Below are 15,108 nucleotides of genomic sequence, written 5' to 3' on the forward strand. Positions count from 1 at the left end.
CCTTGTTTATCAAGATTTATCAAAGATCCTTTCTAAAATGGATAGCTTACGTAAATTTCACCGGACTTTCGTTGCTTCTTTCGTTTCGATTTCATCCCCAAATCCACTGCAGTACCCGTAGGTTAGCACTTCCGCGGCCTTTATCTACTATGAGCTTCCAGCATTTTCGACTTGGAGAGCTTGCCATGCACCAGCCATTGCCGCCCCATCTCATGCAGCCGCAGCCGGGAGCGAATGGAGAGGTGCAATTTCCTGGCCAAAGTTTTACTACCAATCCCAGCAACGGTCACATTTTTTCATCCTCATCTGGTTCCAAACAGCCATATGGATCTGGCGACTCCGATGACGGGTACACTTTAGTCTTTCCCAATCTTGCTGCTTTCAACGAATGGCGTCAGAAGGAGGAGGAGACGCAGATGGTCGAGTTCGTCAAGGTACAACTGGTGCTTTGTCTGCATATATGCGCACTAATTTGGTGAACGAAGGGAGATACCCATGGAAGCAAAGCCGTCCCTCCTCGTTTTAAGGACCATACCAAGCTGGTCTGTGCTCGCCATTCGCGCAGCGGCCGGAAAAAATACGTCAAGAAGCATCCGGATAGGGTGCGCAAGGTCCCCAGTCGAAAGGCGAGCATACAAAAGCTCCGGTGTACGTCATGATAACTGTATTACAGCTCGAGGGCGTAGGCTGTTCGGCTTCAATCAGCTTCAAAACTTACTTTAATACCGAGGAAGTACGCGCTTCATGTCAGTTATTCCTCCCTTTCCTTTCTATCTTCATTGTAATTTCCTTGTAGACAACTCGCAGCATTCCCACGAAATTGGCCTCGCCAATCTGCCATACACGCGTCGAGGTCGTAAGGCCGCTGTTCAGCAGGAAAAAGAACGCCCTCGTAAGCATCCGAGGAAGGAAGAAAGTGCTTCATCACCCTCTATCAATGCGTCTCCGTCAACATCCATGCCTCCCCCTCCCCCACCGCCGAATCAATTTACTTCCACCGTATCTATGATAGCACCTTTACCTGGACAACCTCCTTATCCACAAGTCCCACAACCTTACGGCTATGTTCCTCAACCATATCCCATGCCACCAGGTCCTACCGCCGCTGTGTCCCAGGATCGATGGCAGAATATGTCGACCCTTTTCAACTCGATCCGCGAACACGCTCGAAATTTTGAATACCCTTTTGCTAGCGTCGTCGCTCTTGAAAGTGTTTTGATTAGACTCTTTCTCGAAAGCCCAGTGGCGATGACTCAACCCGGCATGATTCCCGTACCGGGGGGCCCGCTACCACCTCAATTGCAGCAACAAGCGCCACCGCCTGGGATCGACGGTAATCAGTCTAGTGGTCCCTCGGCGAACACTGTTCAAGGAACCGAGAGCGAGGAGAGCGGAGGATCGGATGACAGCTCATAACATGTACAGTATACTCTTTGGATGGATAGAGATTGTGTAGGTTCGTTGTCTTTATTGCTATCCATGTTGCGTTCATCTCCTTACATTCTGAACAGGAACCAATTGTACGATTGTTAGGAAAGAATTACTGTTACTATTTCGTCTGTAATATCGTTAAAAAGAACAAACTTTGTGATCAGGCCTTTCAGGGCGCACATGACGTTTACTTCCGATCATTCTCTTTTAGGAAGACTCTATTATCTAAATTCATGCCTGCTGTGGTTTCTTCGTACTTTCAGCCGTCTCAGAAAGCGGCTCTCCCTGTGCGCTTTCCTCGCTGAAATGTCTGCAATCAAGTTTGCCAGGGAAGCGTTTGGACGTGAAAAGCCTCATGTGCGGTGTATATCTTCTGGATCTCTACGATTTTCGCTCACAGTGCACAGTCTTCCATCACCGATTGGGTTGAGATTCTGACGGCAAGCACCATTGCGGAGGAGGCGTATGATGGGTGTGTCAATGCGCTATGCTCATGTTGTAGGGTGATGTCAATATGATACCAACGCAGAATCCCGGAGCTCGTCGACGCCATCAACCTCCAGCCACATGCAGGGTATTGCACCGCCGTTCTTGCTCCAGATAGTTTTCTGAATATATCACTCTAGTCCTGCCGAGGCCTCCCGGGCGATACGCAAGAAACTCAAGCACGGTAGTCCGCATCAACAGTACCGTGCTCTCGTGGTCAGCAGCGTCTCATATCGATCCGGTCTCGCTCCTTCTCATTGGGATGTTCTAGATCCTTAAAGCTTTGGTTGAGAACTGTGGAGATAAATTCAAAAGTGCGTTCTAGCATCACTCATTCACGGTCACTATCTCATTCCAGCCTTATACAGCCTCATTTGCTGATGGACAGCTAACCGACGCGCTCAAGCACCTCGCCAACGATAGCTACGCCGATAAGAGAGTGAAGAAAAAGCTGATTCTCGTTCTGAAGTCATGGCATGAGCAGTTCCAATCCGACCCATCCATGTCCATGTTCTCCAATCTCTACTCGCAAACTGTCCGTGACCGGCCGCACGTCACGGATACCTATCTGGACCCCGAAATACAGCAGCGGAAAGTAGAAGATGCCAAACGCAAAGCTCAGGAAAAGGCCGAGGCTAAAGAGCGTCAGAAGCTAGAAGAAGAGAAACGGAAAGAGGAGAAACGGAAGAAGAAGCAACCCAAGCCCAAACGCGCCCCTTTTGATTTTGAGAAGGCAAGTAGCTGTTGTTATCGTCTACTGCTGCGGCGATAACATCACTACAGGAGAAACCGAAAGTATTGTCAAGTATCGTTGACGCTTCCCAGGCTTCCAGCAATCTCGTCAATGCTATCACTGTAAAGACTTTATGATTTCTTATCGACAATTCTGACATAAATTTTAGCTTGTCAATAGGGAGACCGACAGTCTGCAAGCCAACGAACGCGTCCAAGAATGTCTGTCAAAAGCTAAACTGGCACGAAAACAGATAGTACGCTACATACAAGTAACGCTTTCTATCTCTAGTTGAAACCTATGTTGATCAAAAGATTACAGCTCGTGGAGAACGAAGAGTTAATAGGAACCCTTATCGAAACCAACGAGCGGGTTATTAACGCCCTGGAGACTTATGATAACGTCTTGAATGCCCCGGCAAAGAAAGCAGACGACAATGTTGACACTCTGTCGGCTCCTCTTGCGAAGGTTCACCTAACAGGAGAAAGCGAAGTTATTAAATTGCAGGATAAGCAGCGCGCTGCCGTCGAACGTGCTAAATATCGGAACGATAGCGGCGCATATGCTGACCTACAAGATATTAATTTTGGTTCAATTGATGGTTCTTCTACGGACCTACAACCACCTCTACGGCCTTCTACCTCTATCACGTATTCAGACGAAAGCAATGATGTCAGAGGCTCGCTATCGGACTTCAGCGACTACGAGTCATCAGATGAGGAGACTCACAATACTTCTTCGCCAGCATGGACACGAGCACAAAAACATTACGTCGATGATGATCCAGATTCCGTGGGACTGGGTATTAGCGGCGTGAATAAGGAGGAAGGTGGTTCTAATGTTGCATTGGTCGATGTGGAGGATCCATTTGCGGACCCTTTCGCTGACGAAGTTGCCATAGGACCATCGAAGAGATGGTGAATGGAGCAGCGGTTGCTGTAGTAGTGTACATATATGCAGATCTATAGCGTTAGTTACATAAGTATAGCGATGAAATGGAATTTCGAGTTTTGGTCATATAATAAAATGGTGTACTATTATTTATATCAATATGCAATGTATGAATGAAGCCTTGCTATCCACATCTCTGTCTCAAACCCACTAGACCCATTGAATGATATTTCGTTGGTGGGGCTGACCGAGCCAGAAGGGGCGAAGAACATCTGGTAGCGTCAGACCTGTGAGTTGACTATTTTCATCGAATGTGGCGCCGTTTTCCAGAAGCGCAACAATTAGACGAGGGATAGCCGCAGCGGTACCATTCAGTGTATGCACATAAACATTTTCGTGTGTTGCAGTACCCTGCTGATTCACGATAGGTCGCTGATATTTGATCGATAGCCGGCGAGCCTGATAGTCTGTGCAATTTGATAGTGAAGATATTTCACCCCAATTGCCACGACCAGGCATCCATGCCTCGATGTCATATTTCCTATATGCGCTGGCACCCAGTTCTTCCGTTGGCATATCGAGGACCCTGGATAATGTGACAACATAGTACGAATATGTTAGCGTAGACAACACACCTGAAAGGTATTCCCAGGCCATCAAAGATAGCTATCTGTAGATTTTTCATGTCTTCCATCATCTTATCACTTTCCGTCTCCGTAGTGATTGCGAACAATTCCACCTTGGTGAACTGATGTACCCGATACAGTCCCCTTGTGTCGGCACCTCGTGCGCCAGCCTCTGAGCGAAAAGCGTGTCCAAGTCCGACCATCTTCAACGGTAAAGATAATTTGGGGTATAGCTGATTAGCACAGAGACCAGCAAGCGGTATTTCTGATGTTCCAGAAAGTACGAGTCTCTGTGAAGAGGTGGAAAGATGGGAGTCGACATGATAAACCTGCGACTTGAGGGGATCTGATTCGTCCCGAGGTTGGAATCCACATCGTTTTGCTACATCGCCTTTTACGACGTCCGGTGTCATGATAGGCACAAACCCTTGTTTCATGGCTATGGACATTGCATAGTTCGTTAGTGCCAACTCCAAAAGTGCGGCTTCGTGTTTCAAGTAATACCAGGATGCACCGGTCACAATCGCAGCATTTTCAAAGTCAACGAGCCCAAGACTCTGAGATATCGTATAGTGGTCTCGGTGTGGTGATGCAAGTCCAGGACTAGGGCCGTGAGATGAAAGTGTAATGGCAGAGGATTCGGGGCCTAGTGGCGAATTCGGATGTGTGTCGTTGGGTATGAGAAGGGCTTTGTCAAGGAGGCTTTGTTCCAGTTCCGAGACAGTCTTCTCGAGCTGCGATATCTCCTCCTTCAACGTCTTTGCCTCCTCCAAACAGGCAATTAAAGCCTCCTGGTTCTTTTCCTGACCAAACTTCTTTATTCTGTCGCCAATCATAGAACGGGTGTTTCTTTTGGCATTGAGTGAAGAGGATAAGTCTTTCAGTGATTTGTAATCGCGGACGACAGACTGGATGGCGAGGGGGGTAATTGGAGATTTGCGGTTCACGGCATTGGACATTTTGTAGACCACATTTTCTGAAATATCACGATAATTGAGGATAGGGCGCATCATCGCTGAAGCCGTTCGAAGTGCCCCAGCGTTTGTCGCCGATGACATGAAGCATCGTTGAACGCCGTCGCCTGGAAGGACATCAGTGACGCCCTTCAAGGAATTGAGAAATACTCACTGAACTGGCGACTTAGCCATACTCTACAAGGACGTCTAGCGCAGCAAGACAGAGAGGGCATCGCGCTGCCGTGAGCGTAAATAATCCTCCAATTATTCAACAATTATTATATTTTTTGACACGTCTAGTCACGGGATGTCACACAACGTGACAGCGCGCTCTTTTCGTGATCCATCATGGCTGCCTCTGCCTCAAAGTCAAAGAAGACAAATGGCGCTACAGAAATCCCCTACGAGCTTCCGTGGTATGAACTATATATATATGATCTTGCTGCCGCTGACGTTGCTGTAGGGTGGAAAAATACAGACCCCATGTTCTTGATGATGTCGTTGGAAATGCAGATACTATTGATCGTCTAAAGATCATCGCAAGAGACGGAAACTGTCCCCATATCATTATATCTGCACGTCACGCTCTCATGTGTAGGCCATGTTGCTGATTCAGCCTCAGGGTATGCCAGGTATCGGGAAGACAACAAGCATCCACTGCCTGGCGCATCAACTTCTTGGCGACGCGTATAAAGAGGGCGTCCTGGAATTAAACGCCTCTGACGAACGGTGCTTGTCATTTAAATCATTTTTGCTACTTCTTACCTGCTGCCGAAGGGGCATCGATGTCGTTCGAAATAAGATCAAATCATTTGCTCAAAAGAAAGTCACACTGCCTCCTGGACGGCACAAGATTGTCATCCTCGACGAGGCCGACAGGTTCTTGCTCTTCTCATTTTACTCCAAAGATAGTCGGCTCACTTTGGACAGTATGACAGCCGGTGCTCAGCAAGCCCTTCGACGGACAATGGAAATATTTTCAAACACAACGCGTTTCTGTCTGGCATGCAACATGAGCAACAAGATCATCGAACCTATACAGAGTCGTTGTGCCATTCTTCGATATGCGAAGCTCAAGGATCAAGAAATTTTAAAGCGTCTTCTCGAGATATGCGAAATGGAAAATGTGCGATATAGTCACGTTGACGTTTGCCAGCTGCTGAGTTCTTCTTCGGCAGGTCAAACACAACGATGACGGCCTCACCGCTCTCATATTCACTTCGGAAGGTGACATGCGTCAAGCTATCAATAATCTACAGTCTACACACTCCGGTTTCGGTTTCGTCTCGGGCGACAATGTCTTCAAAGTCTGCGATCAGCCACACCCTATTATCGTTCAATCAATGATACGCTTCTGTCTCAAAGGAGATATTGGCCAAGCGATGGAAAAACTCAATGATCTTTGGGACCAAGGATATAGTGCTGTGGATATTGTTGTCACAATATTTCGCGTCGTGAAGACCTTTGACGAGTGGGCAGTTCTTCTTTCAAAGTGTATTTTCTCTAATTAGCTCTATAGAATACCGGAATACACCAAGCTAGAATATATCAAGGTTAGCGTTCTGTCGCGTCATGACCATTCCTTGTTCAATATGTTATTAGGAGATCGGGTTCACACATATGCGGATATTAGAAGGCGTGGGCACTCTCATTCAACTCGCTGGGCTCGTAGCTCGCCTTTGTAAAATGGTACGGCTTAATACTGCCATCGTTATAAAGTAAACTGATGGTATATTTACACGCAGAATGTTAAACCCGAATTATTTGATATATAGTCGATACCCTACCCCGCATTTTGTATATATGTGTTCACTTCCGCGTTTCCGATGTAATTTTATCCCCAGTACTTTTGCGGTGCTTGTGCTTTGCATAATATATGGACCCTGCACAGGGCATAAAAATAAATATTTGAAAAATAAATTCTTTGGCACGTACATGACAGGATCATGTGACAGACGCGTTGATCATCTGCTGCTTCCATAAGCAGCATTACCGTTTGAATCGATCCAAAAACGGAAGTTTCATTGAAGTCGCACGTCGTCTCTCTCCCACAACTATGACCATCACTCTGGATTTTGAGGCAGCAAAGGCGGACTCCTCAACCAGGCGTTCCCTTTCAGATCTCTCCCTTTCGGTCGCTAAGTGTAAGAGGATTGTTGTCGTTACAGGGGCGGGAATATCGTGTTCGTCAGGGATCCCAGTATGTTTGCAATACCTACGCTAAAAGTTGAGTTCTACACTGAGTACTTAATCCAGGATTTCCGTTCTTCAGACGGCTTGTACGCTCTCGTCAAGCAGCGATACCCAAACGCAGTTATGAAGGGTCGCGACCTCTTTGACGCGTCTCTATTCCGTGATACAACCACCACATCTATTTTCTACACGTTCATTTCTCAGCTCAAACAGTCCATTGACTCTGCATCGCCCACCCCAACCCATTGCTTCATTAAAACGTTGGACACGAAGAAGAAACTCCTTCGCTCCTATACTCAGAACATTGACGGTCTCGAGGAGCGGGTAGGTCTGCTAGGTAGTGGCAGCCAAGAAGCAAAGTCGTCATCTCGGAGTAAATCCAAGATAAAGGTCAAAGAGGTTCGCAACGTACAGCTTCACGGTGACATCCACCGTGTCCGATGTATGTCCTGCTCCGCAGAGTATCCTTGCACCTCAGAGCACCTCAGTATATTCGACGAGGGCCTTTCTCCTGATTGTCCTGACTGCATTCAACGTTGTAAGCTACCATTGTCTCATTTCAGCATCCATAATACTTATAATTGTCTCTCTAGCCGCAGCTCGTGTAGCTCGCTCTGCTCGTGCCACAAGGGTAGGCTCCCTCAGACCTGCCATTGTACTCTACGATGAGCCTCACCCCCTAGGGGATGATATCGGTTCTATCCAAACAAGTGATGTCAATCGCAAGCCAGACATGCTAATAATCATGGGCACATCACTCAAAGTACACGGTTTGAAGAAACTTGTGAAAGATTTTGCGAAGGCTGTCCATGCGCATTCGAGTGCTCCGTCGACAAGCTCCGGCAAAGCGAAACGGTGGGCTGGGAAGGTGGTCTTTGTGAACAAGACTGCGCCAGGGTCAGAATGGTCGGATGTCATTGATTACCACGTTGCTGGAGAGACGGATGCGTGGGTTGACAAAGTTATTGAGGATTGGAAGAAGATGCGCCCGGCGGATTGGGAGGTTCAACAGACTCTGGTGGCAATTGATGGAGATATTAGTATGGCCTCGCCCTTCAGGTTCGTCAAGGATGCACGCGTTGCTATTGGCACCAAAGCCAAAACAAAAGGTAAGGTTTCTCGTGTCTGATGTGTCCGACTTGCTGATTTTCTTCCTCAGAATACAAGAAATCTCGGAATGACGATGAGAACGTTCCGCCAGTGCCATCTAGGGATATGATTCTCAGCACACCTGACCTTTCTGGCTTAGCCATTACGAAGTCACTGTCATCTCCTGGCTCACCAAGCAAGCGGCGGCAAGGTGCATCTCACTACAATGACAATGACTCAAGCCCATCGAAGCGTCGCATAAGGACCAACAAAGTAGGCCTGGAACCAGAGGAGCGAGGCTTGTTGTTTGGCAATAGCACGAACCAAACCGTTGGCCTGGATGACTTTGCAGAGATCAACGGTAGCTGCATCGCTGATTTGTCGATGCAAGACCTCAACAGTCCCCCGCGACCAAAAAACGTGATGAAGGCACGCTCAAAGATGGAGAGAGCTAGTAAAGTACCTCTTTCAAAAACTGCATCCGGGGACCGTCCACAACGTTCGCAGGGTCGTCTGAAGGTTGAAGTCGTTATTGGACGAAATATGGACATAGGAGTGGCATGCACTTAGTATTACTTTCTTTTGTTATACATGTGCAGTAAATTATCTTGTTATGCGGATCAACAGATTTGGTGAAAAACAAGGGAGAACACAAGATAAGTACGGCGAAAATTCTAAGATTACAATCACCAATGCCCACTCGCCGTCAATCTGTAATTAGCTCCGACACACTCCAATCTTCAAAACTGCCATCAGGGAGATAACGTCGAATGATAAGGGGAATTTTTCGCTGCGACAGCTCCTTGATGGCAATTTGGAGCGCATCCGTTTCTCCATCGAGGGGCACGAGAACGGGAGCATTCATACTATAGGGACGTTAAGTGCGGTGTTCTAGTCCAAACCGTGTTTCAAACCTGATTTGCAGTGCCCTCGTTCCCAGTATTCGTGCTCGCTCGTATTTGGTCAGGTACGGTGTCGTAATTCGAACTTTGTTCGGTTGTCGTTCCCCCGCTAAACCTGCCCCAACAGCGACTGCCTCGTCTTCACCATTAGCCATCTCCTGGTCTTGCTCTGCACCATTGACACCGTTCATCTGGTTGCCATCATCTCCAGTAGCAGCCCCGTCACCCTCCTCGCCCTGAGCGCCTTCGCCCTCTTGGCCAGCATTGAGCAAGTCGTAGTCGTTGTCCTGAAGTACAAATCACACCCAATAGCGCTGATAAATATATTGAACAAAAAAATTTAGCAGTAGATGTACACACGAAGGTATCTTCAGCGTAACTAAAATCATAATAAGAACGGCGAAAATATGCAGCAGTAGGCACAATAACGTACCTCGGACCATCATAATCATAGTCATCACCACCGCCTTCGCCATAACCATCGTCCGACATTTTTCAGGAGGAAAGGGATTGGCTGAATGTGGGATAAAGAGTGTCTGAGGAAAAAAATGTGGTGGATGACAGAGGAAGGTGTCGGAGTTTGAATCGCGCCTAACTTGAAGACCACCATTGCTTGACTTGGTCGTTTCCAATGAAGTAAAAGAGCCTGCTTTTACCGGAGCTTCCCTTCTCCTTCAATGTCAAAAATCGACTTCTTTGTGCTGCTGTGGGGTCTTATTGTACCTGAATTTCGCAGCAATATATCTGGAATTCTATGTCTAAGCCAGCTCAAAGCAATGGATGTCGTCTGCTCTACGTTATCTCCATTGCAATACCGACACTCTCGGGCCCGCCCGTTTCTAGTTGCTAATCTGGCAGGACTGCGTGTGGACAAGCAATCATATATACTTAAATGGCCTGCCTGGTGATAGCAAGTGATCCCTGAGAATTGCTTGCAGATCTCATTTTCACCGGAAATCGAGGATTCTACAATCATGCGGCTGCTCTATATGGCTTCTTAATTTCTCAATCAAGAACCATGCCAGGGTGGATCACGGGGCCTCAAACCGTAGAGGTCAGATAGAATATTCGTTTGCGCGGAGATTGTCAGTCTACCTTTCTGTTCGAAGATCTCGCCGTGGCATGTTGACCAGACACAGGGAAAAACGAATATCATCCTTGTTCCCTGCGTATAGCGGTACCGGTCCGCGGAGGGCACTCAAGGACCGGGGGTGCGATGGATCTTGAAGTTGCTTCGGAACTGACATGACACCAGACATCTCTGTAGCGAGATCGTCGCTACTGGTCGGGCGTCGAGAAACGTTTCTCGCTGTATGCGAAGACTCAGTTGAGCCAGCTGTGATACTGTTGGAGGGTGTGATGTTTGGAAAGTGGCTCAATATTTACTGCATTTATTTTCTTTCTTTTTTTTTATCTGAAGGCCGGCCGACCGTCACCGTCCTTTTCTGTCCCAACCATCTCCCTCCTCTGCCACCATCATCGCCCTTCCACCCCCACCTCCATCCTTTCCATTGTTCACTTTTCTCTACCCAGAACTATTCTTTCTATCCATATGCCAGCAAAGTCTTCGACTGCTTCACGCGCTTGGGGAACTCGGTTTGATTCGCTTCCTTCAACCTCGCCACCATTGTCTCCGGGCTCTTTCGACCGCTCCTTGCGTGACGTTGAAACTGCCAACAACGGCCAGGCTCCTTTCGACGCGTCGAACAAGCAGAAGGAAGAGAAAATGCCCCACGACGCCAGCGTTTTTGTAGGAAGGTAACAATATCCATCCATCCGTCACGGCAGTTCTTATCGTGTGTTCCAGTCTCCCCGGTAACATAGACCAGCCGGAATTGGCTCGTTTGTTGTCTCTGCACCTATCGGAACATGCACAAGTCAAGAACGTCAAGGTAGTTCGCGACTCCAAAGGCGGTGTCTGCGCTTTCGTACAATGCGAGGTTCGTCCCTTTTCCACCGCATATATGCGCCCTACTTTCCTTGCAGCGTCGCCCTCGAGCCTTCTTTCTGATTTGCTTCGCCCTCAGGATGCAGCGGCCGCGACTAGCCTTATACACACTCTTCATTCCACAGAGCCTAAGCCTTTCTTGGGTCGCCACCTGCGCTACGAGCCGGCAAGGGCTTTCAGGACCTTGTTGCTATCTTATCGGTTAGTTCAATACTAGCTTCATACTTTCCGTACTTACAGTTCGTTCCTAGCACACCCATGCAATTTATCCCTATCACGGATGGCGACGCTGTCCCCGGAGAATATGATCGGGGAAAACACGTAGAACTGGACCTCCCCTACGCCATGAGGCTGTGGAGGCCAAGAAATTCCAAGTTCAGCCGCCTTTTCATTTTGTCGCGCCAATCTAATACAGTCCGCCAGATATCTAGCCCTTCTATACAACGCAGAAGCTGTCGAAGCTGAGAACCAAGCTTCTGCGTCCAAAAGCCGTTTCAGCGGCGACTCTTGTGGTGATCAAGTCTTGCATCTACAGCCAGTTACGTGTGATGCTGAAGTGAGTAAACGTTCCTTTTCGCCCTTCCTTCCAGTGGAAGGCACCCGGCGGTGATGAAGATTTTCTTGCTTCGGTTCCTTCTCGTCTGAACTCTCTCACAAAACTGAATATATTTTTCAGACTATCAAGAGGATTTGTTTTCATTTCGGACCACTAGAGCAGTTCTGGCCATATAAGGCTGAAGACCCGACAGGTGATGCTATAGCCGGTTGAAGTTCTATGGACTTTTCTGACATTTTACATAGATTCTGAAGATGACAGTCTTCGAAAACAATTCCCTTATCCCCACGACGGACCTCGGTCTGCTTCGATGGATACTCGTTGTTTTGAGGTGAAATGGGCGCACAGGGATGATTGCGTCAGTGCGCTGATGGTAAGAATGCTCATCTTCGCGCCAGATCTGCTGCTAACACTTCGAGAATTACAGACTCTGCGTCGAGTCCCGCATCTGACGGTGACGTGGGCACACCAACCTACTTTTCATAGACGACAATCTCCTTATCAGAATCGCTCTTCTTCCAACGCCGCCCTTTACCCGATGTATTTGCACGACCAGGGCCACATGAGAGGCAGCCCACTCGCCGCATCTCTCTCTAGCGGATCTCGAAGGGACTCTGCAACAACTGAGGAATACAGCGGTGCGACGAGTGTTGGAGAGTGGAAGGGCTTGCCTCAAGCTGCTCGTAACGGGGAACCAACTTTTGCCTCCACGAACTCCACTCTCGATACTTCGATGCCTAATTCGGGATCATCACAGGGCGAGTTGAATGAAATGGACTTTCCTCCTCTTGTTGATGTTAAGGAACGCAAAACAGATTTCAGTGGCGTTTGGGGTGAAAAGAAGGCAGAAGACGAGAGAGAAGATAAAGGAGATACCAGAGAGATTGATGGGTGAGCGGTTCTCGGCCTCCGTCAGAACTTGATCGTTACTAATAACGTGCTCGCGTTGCGGTCGAACCCTTAGGTTGGCATCTACCATGGGGGCCGTTTCCTTGTCTGACACGCCTCACGTCACGTACGATATGTCGGAAGAACCGTTCGCTGCCGAAAAAGAAGAGAACTCAGCGGGGTACCAAGACATCGAGCAGGAGTTGGATATGCCCCCGACTCCTGGGTTGGGGATGTCTCCCATCACACCTCGGACCCCCGGAGTGATGTTTCCCGCGACACCCACCAGTACGATCGGTGACTTGCATGGCATAGTTTCGTTCAATGGGTATGACTCAAAGGACAAGGACGGCTATCCAGAGGAGCGCACCCGTGAAGAGAGGCTACTGGATCCGACGACCTTATTCGTGGGGGGGTTGGAGATGTATGGTCCAGGCGCTTGGGATGAAGAGAAGGTCAGCAACTTCTTCCGCAAGTTCGGTGGGCTGGAGAGCGTCAAAGTGGTGAGGCCAGGTATGTTTTCGTGCCCAGTGACAGCGCCACACAAACTTCACTAATATTATGAAATTTAGTAAATGGTCGCGCTGCCTTTGCTTTCGTGAAGTTCGACAATACTGAATCGCCTGCTCGTGCTGTTTTTGAAGAGGTTCAACTGTCCTTTTCTCCGCACTTAGCTACCTTTACTGATTTTACAATGGTAGCACAATCGAGTTTACGAGGGTCGTGCTATGCGTGTTCAACTTAGGGATTGTAACCCACCCCGTAGCAGCTGGAAGTACGGCAGAGGGCGTGGACGTTACCCTCATCACAACACTATGCCGCATCGGCCCTATGGTGAGGCAAATGAGATGCACCATCATAGGGAGCATAGCCGTCGAGGCGACATGGTAGCTCCTGGGGAAACATCGGGAATGCCTGCCGTCGATGCTGACGCGCCGCCGCCTTTCGACGTAGGTACTCAACTGGACGATACGGCGCCCAAGAGGAATTCGGAGGTTCCGAGTAATACGGAGTCTGTATCGACTGCTGCTCATGATCAAGAAGCAGCAAAAATTCTTGGGACAACGGAAGCGCCACCGCCGACCGAGAACTATCGTGAATGGTATGATGCTCTCGAACCGTCACCCACAGAAACGTCGTCACCAGTCACTCTCACTCCTGCTGTGTCTTTCCCTGGTGCTGGCGGTGCGGGTGTTCAGTTCCCGATGTCAGCTGGAACTTATTATCCACCACCGCCTTGGATTCAACCTTACGCTCCCCAAATGCAGTACCCAGTTCCTTATTTCACAGGCCCTGCCATTCAAGCCGGATATGCAGTTCCCCATCCTTCTGCTCCGGGATATTCAGGCGCCACAGGTTCTGATGCCAATGGACCCGTGTCTACGCCCCAAAATTTATGGGCGATGGGCATGTATGGTGTACGTATTCCCAAGTTTCTTATCGTTGTGTTTAATTGATGGCGTTTCAGGCATATATTCCCTATCCTGCCTTCCCGTCGAGGCCGACTCAGAATGCTGATTCATCAGCGCCTCAACAAGCGCAGGTGCAGCAACCTCCTGTGATACCGACAGGATTCATACAGAACGACCAAGGCACTCTCATCGCAGTCTACCAACCTGAAGCTATTGACCAATATATGACCAGCGGACAAGTTCCTACTCCGCCTAACAGCGGTCAAGCTCCAGCACAGAGCATAAATAACTGGAGTTCCCCCCCTCCTCCCACTTTCGGAGTCCCCGGCCAAGTGCCCCCGAGGATGTCTATGCAAGCTCGTCAAATGATAGCGCCTCCAGGAGGTGTGGGCTGGATACCAGCCGGTCAATCTACCGTTACCTTTCCCGCTTCTGGATCCCATCAGGCGATGACTCCATCCGGCAGTATGCCTCTCCCGAGTGCAACGACCTTCCGTGCAAGCCATGACATTAGTGCCAATCATCTTAACCCATCGTTGAGGCGAAACACCGGCCGTCGAGACCAGCAGTTCAATCCCAATAGGAACAGTAATCGGTCCCTTTCAAACCGCCACAGTCGACCGAACGGCAATAATGTGGGCCTAGGATTCAATGAAGGTCAGCCACAACGCACAATGCCTTTCCCCGTCCAATTCTAGGTGATATCTGCTGTATACATCTTTCCTTTCGATTTCATTCTTCTCTCTTTTTCATTTCCTTCCATGATCTTCGTCCTTCTTACTCATTTTCGCTGTACATAAACACAAAAAACACCTTATTTCGGACCGTTCATCTCTTTGATTTCTTATATCTCGTTATCCTTTCAGATTTCCTGTTCATACTTTGCACACGCCTACCACCACGATCTCTACAGTCTATGTCGTATTCTGTTTTCTGTTTTCCGTTTCCTTCCGTGTTCACATTGTTTAATGTTTTCCCTTCGCCCTGTGCGAACAAA

General features: G+C 48.6%; 7 protein-coding genes across 7 annotated transcripts; 5 read left to right on the top strand and 2 right to left on the bottom strand.

Annotated features, from left to right (window-relative positions):
* The first annotated feature begins 48 nt into the window (after positions 1 to 48).
* On the top strand, positions 49 to 1,617 carry EV420DRAFT_1511604 (uncharacterized protein). The gene is made up of 5 exons (XM_060471589.1): positions 49 to 434; positions 486 to 626; positions 674 to 746; positions 797 to 1,456; positions 1,512 to 1,617. The coding sequence occupies exons 1-4, from the start codon at positions 150 to 152 to the stop codon at positions 1,414 to 1,416; spliced, it is 1,119 nt and encodes a 372-aa protein (XP_060337262.1). The 5' UTR covers positions 49 to 149; the 3' UTR covers positions 1,417 to 1,456; positions 1,512 to 1,617.
* On the top strand, positions 1,618 to 3,679 carry EV420DRAFT_1511607 (uncharacterized protein). The gene is made up of 9 exons (XM_060471590.1): positions 1,618 to 1,788; positions 1,839 to 1,903; positions 1,961 to 2,005; positions 2,058 to 2,133; positions 2,189 to 2,231; positions 2,286 to 2,650; positions 2,701 to 2,772; positions 2,820 to 2,921; positions 2,972 to 3,679. Exons 1-9 carry the CDS (start codon positions 1,738 to 1,740, stop codon positions 3,569 to 3,571), a joined length of 1,419 nt encoding a protein of 472 aa, XP_060337263.1. The 5' UTR covers positions 1,618 to 1,737; the 3' UTR covers positions 3,572 to 3,679.
* EV420DRAFT_1511610 (uncharacterized protein) lies at positions 3,680 to 5,385 on the bottom strand. The gene is made up of 3 exons (XM_060471591.1): positions 5,296 to 5,385; positions 4,177 to 5,248; positions 3,680 to 4,127 (listed from the first exon to the last, which is right to left on the bottom strand). Exons 1-3 carry the CDS (start codon positions 5,354 to 5,356, stop codon positions 3,752 to 3,754), a joined length of 1,509 nt encoding a protein of 502 aa, XP_060337264.1. The 5' UTR covers positions 5,357 to 5,385; the 3' UTR covers positions 3,680 to 3,751.
* A 61-nt stretch (positions 5,386 to 5,446) lies between these two features.
* EV420DRAFT_1511612 (P-loop containing nucleoside triphosphate hydrolase protein) lies at positions 5,447 to 7,017 on the top strand. The gene is made up of 9 exons (XM_060471592.1): positions 5,447 to 5,539; positions 5,587 to 5,698; positions 5,746 to 5,852; positions 5,901 to 6,002; positions 6,054 to 6,249; positions 6,302 to 6,594; positions 6,643 to 6,676; positions 6,726 to 6,812; positions 6,869 to 7,017. The coding sequence occupies exons 1-9, from the start codon at positions 5,472 to 5,474 to the stop codon at positions 6,896 to 6,898; spliced, it is 1,029 nt and encodes a 342-aa protein (XP_060337265.1). The 5' UTR covers positions 5,447 to 5,471; the 3' UTR covers positions 6,899 to 7,017.
* Positions 7,018 to 7,156: 139 nt separating this feature from the next.
* EV420DRAFT_830494 (DHS-like NAD/FAD-binding domain-containing protein) lies at positions 7,157 to 9,129 on the top strand. Its single transcript, XM_060483636.1, has 4 exons — positions 7,157 to 7,323; positions 7,380 to 7,854; positions 7,910 to 8,425; positions 8,476 to 9,129. The coding sequence occupies exons 1-4, from the start codon at positions 7,180 to 7,182 to the stop codon at positions 8,973 to 8,975; spliced, it is 1,635 nt and encodes a 544-aa protein (XP_060337266.1). The 5' UTR covers positions 7,157 to 7,179; the 3' UTR covers positions 8,976 to 9,129.
* Positions 9,044 to 9,879, bottom strand: EV420DRAFT_830453 (subunit common to RNA polymerase I). Its single transcript, XM_060483635.1, has 4 exons — positions 9,741 to 9,879; positions 9,668 to 9,686; positions 9,320 to 9,594; positions 9,044 to 9,271 (listed from the first exon to the last, which is right to left on the bottom strand). Exons 1-4 carry the CDS (start codon positions 9,797 to 9,799, stop codon positions 9,112 to 9,114), a joined length of 513 nt encoding a protein of 170 aa, XP_060337267.1. The 5' UTR covers positions 9,800 to 9,879; the 3' UTR covers positions 9,044 to 9,111.
* A 719-nt stretch (positions 9,880 to 10,598) lies between these two features.
* Positions 10,599 to 14,918, top strand: EV420DRAFT_830534 (uncharacterized protein). The gene is made up of 11 exons (XM_060483637.1): positions 10,599 to 11,065; positions 11,115 to 11,247; positions 11,335 to 11,456; positions 11,507 to 11,629; positions 11,679 to 11,811; positions 11,932 to 12,004; positions 12,057 to 12,702; positions 12,776 to 13,212; positions 13,272 to 13,345; positions 13,401 to 14,117; positions 14,168 to 14,918. The coding sequence occupies exons 1-11, from the start codon at positions 10,860 to 10,862 to the stop codon at positions 14,807 to 14,809; spliced, it is 3,306 nt and encodes a 1,101-aa protein (XP_060337268.1). The 5' UTR covers positions 10,599 to 10,859; the 3' UTR covers positions 14,810 to 14,918.
* The last annotated feature ends 190 nt before the right edge of the window (positions 14,919 to 15,108 follow it).

This window comes from Desarmillaria tabescens (assembly GCF_030435595.1).
Source record: "Desarmillaria tabescens strain CCBAS 213 chromosome Unknown EV420scaffold_4, whole genome shotgun sequence".
NCBI classification, from domain to species: Eukaryota; Fungi; Basidiomycota; class Agaricomycetes; order Agaricales; family Physalacriaceae; genus Desarmillaria; species Desarmillaria tabescens.

What these genes read in the sequence shown, in the direction of transcription:
- EV420DRAFT_1511612 (XM_060471592.1), top strand. Translation starts at nt 5,472, where the DNA reads ATGGCTGCCTCTGCCTCAAAGTCAAAGAAGACAAATGGCGCTACAGAA. An exon ending in GTCCCCATATCATTATATCT is followed by an intron (nt 5,699 to 5,745) that starts GCACGTCACGCT and finishes ATTCAGCCTCAG; the next exon opens with GGTATGCCAGGTATCGGGAA. An exon ending in GTCGTGAAGACCTTTGACGA is followed by an intron (nt 6,595 to 6,642) that starts GTGGGCAGTTCT and finishes TTAGCTCTATAG; the next exon opens with AATACCGGAATACACCAAGC.
- EV420DRAFT_830453 (XM_060483635.1), bottom strand. Translation starts at nt 9,799, where the DNA reads ATGTCGGACGATGGTTATGGCGAAGGCGGTGGTGATGACTATGATTAT. An exon ending in ACGAGGGCACTGCAAATCAG is followed by an intron (nt 9,272 to 9,319) that starts GTTTGAAACACG and finishes ACGTCCCTATAG; the next exon opens with TATGAATGCTCCCGTTCTCG.
- EV420DRAFT_1511607 (XM_060471590.1), top strand. Translation starts at nt 1,738, where the DNA reads ATGTCTGCAATCAAGTTTGCCAGGGAAGCGTTTGGACGTGAAAAGCCT. An exon ending in GCGGAGGAGGCGTATGATGG is followed by an intron (nt 1,904 to 1,960) that starts GTGTGTCAATGC and finishes ATACCAACGCAG; the next exon opens with AATCCCGGAGCTCGTCGACG. An exon ending in ATCTCGTCAATGCTATCACT is followed by an intron (nt 2,773 to 2,819) that starts GTAAAGACTTTA and finishes CATAAATTTTAG; the next exon opens with CTTGTCAATAGGGAGACCGA.
- EV420DRAFT_1511610 (XM_060471591.1), bottom strand. Translation starts at nt 5,356, where the DNA reads ATGCCCTCTCTGTCTTGCTGCGCTAGACGTCCTTGTAGAGTATGGCTA. An exon ending in ATGGCTAAGTCGCCAGTTCA is followed by an intron (nt 5,249 to 5,295) that starts GTGAGTATTTCT and finishes ATGTCCTTCCAG; the next exon opens with GCGACGGCGTTCAACGATGC. An exon ending in GGCCTGGGAATACCTTTCAG is followed by an intron (nt 4,128 to 4,176) that starts GTGTGTTGTCTA and finishes CACATTATCCAG; the next exon opens with GGTCCTCGATATGCCAACGG.
- EV420DRAFT_1511604 (XM_060471589.1), top strand. Translation starts at nt 150, where the DNA reads ATGAGCTTCCAGCATTTTCGACTTGGAGAGCTTGCCATGCACCAGCCA. An exon ending in GCAAGGTCCCCAGTCGAAAG is followed by an intron (nt 627 to 673) that starts GCGAGCATACAA and finishes ACTGTATTACAG; the next exon opens with CTCGAGGGCGTAGGCTGTTC. An exon ending in CGAGGAAGTACGCGCTTCAT is followed by an intron (nt 747 to 796) that starts GTCAGTTATTCC and finishes ATTTCCTTGTAG; the next exon opens with ACAACTCGCAGCATTCCCAC.
- EV420DRAFT_830534 (XM_060483637.1), top strand. Translation starts at nt 10,860, where the DNA reads ATGCCAGCAAAGTCTTCGACTGCTTCACGCGCTTGGGGAACTCGGTTT. An exon ending in TGGAGGCCAAGAAATTCCAA is followed by an intron (nt 11,630 to 11,678) that starts GTTCAGCCGCCT and finishes ACAGTCCGCCAG; the next exon opens with ATATCTAGCCCTTCTATACA. An exon ending in CAGTTACGTGTGATGCTGAA is followed by an intron (nt 11,812 to 11,931) that starts GTGAGTAAACGT and finishes TATATTTTTCAG; the next exon opens with ACTATCAAGAGGATTTGTTT.
- EV420DRAFT_830494 (XM_060483636.1), top strand. Translation starts at nt 7,180, where the DNA reads ATGACCATCACTCTGGATTTTGAGGCAGCAAAGGCGGACTCCTCAACC. An exon ending in TCCTGACTGCATTCAACGTT is followed by an intron (nt 7,855 to 7,909) that starts GTAAGCTACCAT and finishes TTGTCTCTCTAG; the next exon opens with CCGCAGCTCGTGTAGCTCGC. An exon ending in CACCAAAGCCAAAACAAAAG is followed by an intron (nt 8,426 to 8,475) that starts GTAAGGTTTCTC and finishes TTTCTTCCTCAG; the next exon opens with AATACAAGAAATCTCGGAAT.